General features: G+C 35.4%; 1 protein-coding gene across 2 annotated transcripts; it reads right to left on the bottom strand.

Moving 5' to 3' along the window:
• Nucleotides 1-559: 559 nt before the first annotated feature.
• LOC115011929 (interferon-induced protein 44-like) lies at nt 560-4440 on the bottom strand. 2 transcript variants are annotated; one of them, XM_029437217.1, is made up of 8 exons: nt 4342-4440; nt 3683-3694; nt 3479-3512; nt 3194-3392; nt 2374-2517; nt 2066-2237; nt 1860-1960; nt 560-1713 (listed from the first exon to the last, which is right to left on the bottom strand). In XM_029437217.1, the coding sequence occupies exons 2-8, from the start codon at nt 3690-3692 to the stop codon at nt 1552-1554; spliced, it is 822 nt and encodes a 273-aa protein (XP_029293077.1). In that variant the 5' UTR covers nt 3693-3694; nt 4342-4440; the 3' UTR covers nt 560-1551. The 2 variants fall into 2 exon arrangements, with proteins under 2 accessions (XP_029293077.1, XP_029293076.1); XM_029437216.1 differs by lacking the exon at nt 4342-4440 and having other exon boundaries at nt 3683-4315.
• Nucleotides 4441-5389: the final 949 nt, after the last annotated feature.

The following is a 5389-nucleotide window of genomic DNA, read 5'->3' as shown; positions in this document are numbered from 1 at the left end:
GAAAGCCTTTTCGGACGGAGAGGTCTTAAAAGGTGCAATAATGTTATTGAAAACACTGTTCAAAGACGAGAAGAAAGGTTCCGATGTGATCTCCACTCTCTCCAATGTTACAACGTTAGTGGTTTGTACAAACAGGATATGATTTGAAGATGTGACAGTTAATTACATAATTTTTTTTTTTACAGAAGTGATACTTTGTACTAAAATATAACTGGTGTAATTTTGAACAAAATTAAAGTGTGATCAGACAGTCTCTTCACATATATGAATATTTATTATGATTATTATTATTAATGATAATATTATCATTAAAGGTGAACCGTGAAACTATGTTATTCAGGAAGTTTGTATCAAACAAGTCTTATTATTAAGTAGCCTACCCTTGAAGTAGCTCTCGGTATCAAAAAAGGTTGGTGACCCCTGGCTTAGGCTATATTGCCATGAGGTTGACACCATGAGACATTTCCAATGAATCTTGGCAACTATCTGCCTTACAGCTAAAGTCACAACCACGTAAATTGTTCGTGTATTGCCAAGCCCACTCTCAACCTTGAACATGGAGGTTACACATCTTTATTTTGGTGATCATTATTATATTTAAATGAAGTATAAATGTAAATCTTGGTAGCATGTGTCAACGTGGCAAAATGTGGTCCTGGAGAGACCTACTGTAGCGGATACTACCACAGAAGACATTCTCATGTCGGATTTCAAAATTAAGCCCTTATAATGTGTTATTAATGCAATGTTTTTACTCATTTTCAGATTAGAACGAAAGGGAGACATCCTGTTGCTACAGACTAATTTCACTTAAAACTGATAGAAGACCACCTCAGTGTCATTCGGAGAATATCAAGATAAATATTATATTTTATATGTATTTATATATGACTCTTAAGTGGAACTAGTGTGTGGTAACAGGCAATTTCCTTTTGATTCTAATCTGAAAATGAATTAAATATTGCTCTAATCACACAATTTAAAGAGTTTAATTTCTAAATATATCCTACATCAGAATGTACAATTGAATGAAGAATTCATTCCATTAAAATAATAAAAGCTGACCTCTCAGACGCACTTCTATCTCCAAATGCATATGGTCGGAAAATAAGTCAAACATTCAATTAATGTGAAATAAACAAATATGCTGACAATGACGACGGCAGCATAGTTTATTTGTACCATAAAACCTTTTACCATGGACAGTTGTGAGTATAACCACATGCAAACACCTTGTTTTCAAACATGAAGAGTTTTCTTAGGGACAAGTGAAGCTGTTGCTTCGATCTGAATGAGCAGCCAATCACAGAAACAAACACATTTCAAACAGAATTTCCAATTAAATTAAAAAGCCAGGAATGAAGCCTCACATGATACAATGCTGATGTACATGGCATTGTATGATATAAATGATACAGTATATCCATAACATGCTTGACATTTTCTTTTTTTAAGTACCCTGCACATTACTGTTCAGAAAAAGACTCTTGAGAGTAGTGTTGTTTTCATGCTTTGATCCTAAGGTCTGTCTCAGCTCAGCAGTATGTGGGTCTACAGGTTGTTGATGAAGTCTTCTCCATAGACAATCATCTGTCTCAATGCGATCAGTATCGGCCCATTAATGTCTTCATTTGTTTGGAGTTCTGATTCGTAGTTGTTCACAAGAAATATGCAGTTTTGTGGAATTCCCAGTATCAAGCTGAATTTGTCGACCTGAGTAACGGCATTTCAGTTTATCAGTAAATTGCAAAGTGGTGACCAAAGGAGATTTTCGTGCTGAAATTCTTCAAATTGAACTTAAATAACATTTTGATATTACAAATCTAACAACAAATACAAAATCCCCAATAGAAACGTACCTGTTCCTTTAGGTATTTGCTCTTGTAGACATTGTTTATGTTGTTCTTCACCTCAGGACAGGCTTCATCAACTTTGGTGAGAATAGCCAGTTGTGGAATCCCTGTCAAGACACAAACCTAATCAGTATTTTAAACATGTTTTCTGCTTTTTTAATTTTTTTTGGGTGGGGGGGGGGGTTCCTAACTATTGAGATGTCTGCTCTTACCCATGTCACTGGCTGCTAGTCTGACGTCTCTCATCTTCTTCACAACTTCATCACTTATTAAAGATACCAAGTCGGCAGGCATGACACAAACCAGAGCGTGAACCTTGTCGTCCAGAGAGGGACATGAGTTGTATCCTTGATCACTTTCCTTCAACTGGACTCCAGGAATGGACTTGGAAAAAAAATACAACACCAATAACATTTGGCACAATGCAATGCATAATTAAGTTTAAAAAGTGGTAAATGCAAAATATTAATAAAAAATAAATAAAGTAAATTAAATGATGTCAGAGTTCAAAGGGTTGTACCTTGTAACCTTCTGTCACATGTCCCATCAGGGCCAGTTTGATGTCTTCCACATTCACTCCATTCCTTTGCTCAAAGCCCATGGTGTCATTGAAAATGAAAGGGTAAAAGCTCTCGGGGTCTTTGTGGATTTTAAAAGCTTTGTACTGTAAAGCAGAAGGTGTAGTTATTTACATAATGTTAGCAAATCCCAGATAAGTTTGCAATATAAAAAGTCAAAGTCATTGCTTCTTCCAGAGAAACACAGGATGGCATTGGATTCAATTCTGAGCTTGTACATTATATCTGAAGAGTAACCAAATAATAACTGGATGCAATTGAAATAAAGCAAATGTGTTTGTTTCTGAATATAGAATCAAACCAGAATCTGCTTTATTGGCCATGTGACATTGACTCCGGTTATAAATTGGTCTCAGTCTACTCACACACAGCTCAAAGAACAATTTAAAGGAAGATACAAATACACATACAGCTAAACAAACACACAGCTGAACAAAGATAGGTATACATGAACATAGAACTAGTATGTACATACAAGTAGGTGAAAAACAGATGTAAGCTATATACAATATAAATATATATAAAAGCAACAATGGCCAACAACATAAAATGTCTTTATACAAATCAAATACAAATAGTGCAAAGGAATAAATATTGAATGTAATTACTTTATAATACACGAGTTAGGTGGTTATGAGAGCTACACACAGCGTGCAGGACTTATATTTGACAATGATGGATGAAAAAAACACAACTGTGTGGTTGGCAAAAATAAATACACAATCACAATCTAGAATCACCACTATCTATAGTTATTCATACCTTTTTGGTAAAGCTGCAACCAGAGATTGTATCCGTCATAACTCGACCGGTAACTCTGCCGAGTAAAACACTTTCAACAGAGTTGATGAAACTGGACTTGCCAGCACCGACTGGTCCATGAAGCAGAATTCTGAGATTTTCGACATCATTGTTTTGAGGTTTGTAAGATTTAATAAAATTGAGATTCTCCTCGTTGGTCCTTTTTAATGAAAGAAAAAACATTGGAATAAAATCATGTACGATTTTTATTACTGAATACACAACATTGTGACAACTCATACTCACCATGGCATAGACCTCCATGGCTGACTAAATGATGCTAAAGGGAAAATTGCATAATGTTTACATACAGTGTGACAAAGTTGTATTTCAAAACTTCATCAACATCATGCATTCCTTTCTGTGAATGTTTTCATTATCAACATTTCAATAACTTTCGCAATATTTGGAACATCTTACAACCTAAAAGTGTGACAGGTCAAGACTTACCTCCTCCCATAGCTGTAAAGTAAGAAATGTACATGTAAATGTGCATGAATAAAAAGTTTAAGAGAAAGAATTTTATTGTTGCCTAAAATCTAAAAGTGGACTGAGGTCCTCTCTCTCTCTCTCTCTCTCTCTCTCTCTCTCTCTCTCTCTCTCTCTCTCTCTCTCTCTCACTCTCTCTCTCTCTCTCTCTCTCTCTCTCTCTCTCTCTCTCTCTCTCTGTCTCTCTCTCTTCATACTTAGTTTGATTTGGTAATTTTTATCTTGTAAATCTTATACTGTCTCCTACTGTATATTGCAACTGTTACAGCGTTATAGACACAATACAAATAATAATAAAAAATATATAAACATGTTATGCAATCAATGTTAGCAGTTAAACTGTGACAAGAAGAAGGTGATAAGAATAGTAGGTAGTCCCGTTTAAAAACGAAACACAAGTTATAGTTCACAAGTTTTCACTTTAACGTTTAGGTACCTACATTACCCGATTACGTATTCTTTTTTTCTTTAAAGCTGTAGGTCTACAGGGCGTTTAAGTATTTGAGAGTAGAATAATAATAACACCATAACTATTCTACACTGAAATGACGCTTTTACTGAAAATTACGATAGCTTAAAGAGACTTTTCTTTCTTGGTTGACATGTTAGAAAGTCTTTACCTTTATTTACGTGGCTCTGGATAGAGTGCCCTTCAACTGAATGTTCACGGGAATAATGACTGAGCGTTATAGCGGACAGCTCGCTTTCACTTTCGTGTTCTTCCCACCCACGTGACTTGAAGGAATCGCCTTTTAAAAGGAAACACTCTTTTGCCAGGAACTGATTTCACTTTAAAGTGAGAGAAGAAGACCTCAGAGTGTCATTCGGAGAATATCAGAATAAATATTACATTTTGAAGGGCTTTCATTTTGAGATTCCACATCAAAATATACTAAAAATGTATGTGTGACACTCATAGGTGGTCATATATGACTCTTAAGTGGAACTAGTCTGTGGTAACAGGCAATTTCCTTTTGATTCTAATCTGAAAATGAATTACATATTGCTTTAATCACACAATTTAAAGAGCTTCAATTCTGAAATCCTACATCTGTCACGATCTGGTTGTACTTTGGTTTCCTGTTTTATTTTGAAATGGTTTGTGTTTTCTGTTTTATTTGTTACTTTGTATTTTTGATTCAGCTTTGTTTTATCAAAGGCTCACTCTTTGTTATAATCTTCGTCTGGTTACTGCATTTGGGTCCTCCCCTGTCATGAACCGTGACAGAACGATCCAACAAGGCACACTGGGGCAGGCAGGGATATATACACAGACACCAAATGAGGGAACAAGACACAGCTGGGGGAGAAAGGCAAAGACACCAGGGCAGGGTAAATGGACACAGGAGGAACAAATTAACAATCAGAAAATGAGGGGAAACACACAGACAGGAAGTACCAGATCGTGACAACATCAGAATGTCCTGATATTTTCTGAGTGACACTCTGAGTTGGTGTACTGTCATTTTGAAGTCAGATTGGTCTTTGGAAATGTATTCTTTATTATTTAGTTGAACTTATTATTCATGCAATTGAAATTCATTTTTTCCCAGAAAAATATTTTGCAGATGTTAGGTTTAAAAAATAATAATATTCATTTAATTTAGATATTATGTGTTAATATTATTTCCATCCATCGTCTACCGCTTATCCGGGGTCGGGTTGCAG

The sequence above is a fragment of the Cottoperca gobio genome, chromosome 8 (assembly GCF_900634415.1).
Source record: "Cottoperca gobio chromosome 8, fCotGob3.1, whole genome shotgun sequence".
Lineage (NCBI taxonomy): Eukaryota > Metazoa > Chordata > Actinopteri > Perciformes > Bovichtidae > Cottoperca > Cottoperca gobio.
This window is presented reverse-complemented; position numbering and strand designations above follow the sequence as displayed.

Bases quoted from the DNA above. Each gene is read 5' to 3' on its own strand.
- LOC115011929 (XM_029437216.1), bottom strand. From the start codon at position 3,728: ATGCACATTTACATGTACATTTCTTACTTTACAGCTATGGGAGGAG. The intron at 3,513-3,682 runs GTAAGTCTTGAC...TTTTCCCTTTAG, and splicing joins CTTTACAGCTATGGGAGGAG to CATCATTTAGTCAGCCATGG. The intron at 3,393-3,478 runs GTGAGTATGAGT...TTCATTAAAAAG, and splicing joins CCATGGAGGTCTATGCCATG to GACCAACGAGGAGAATCTCA.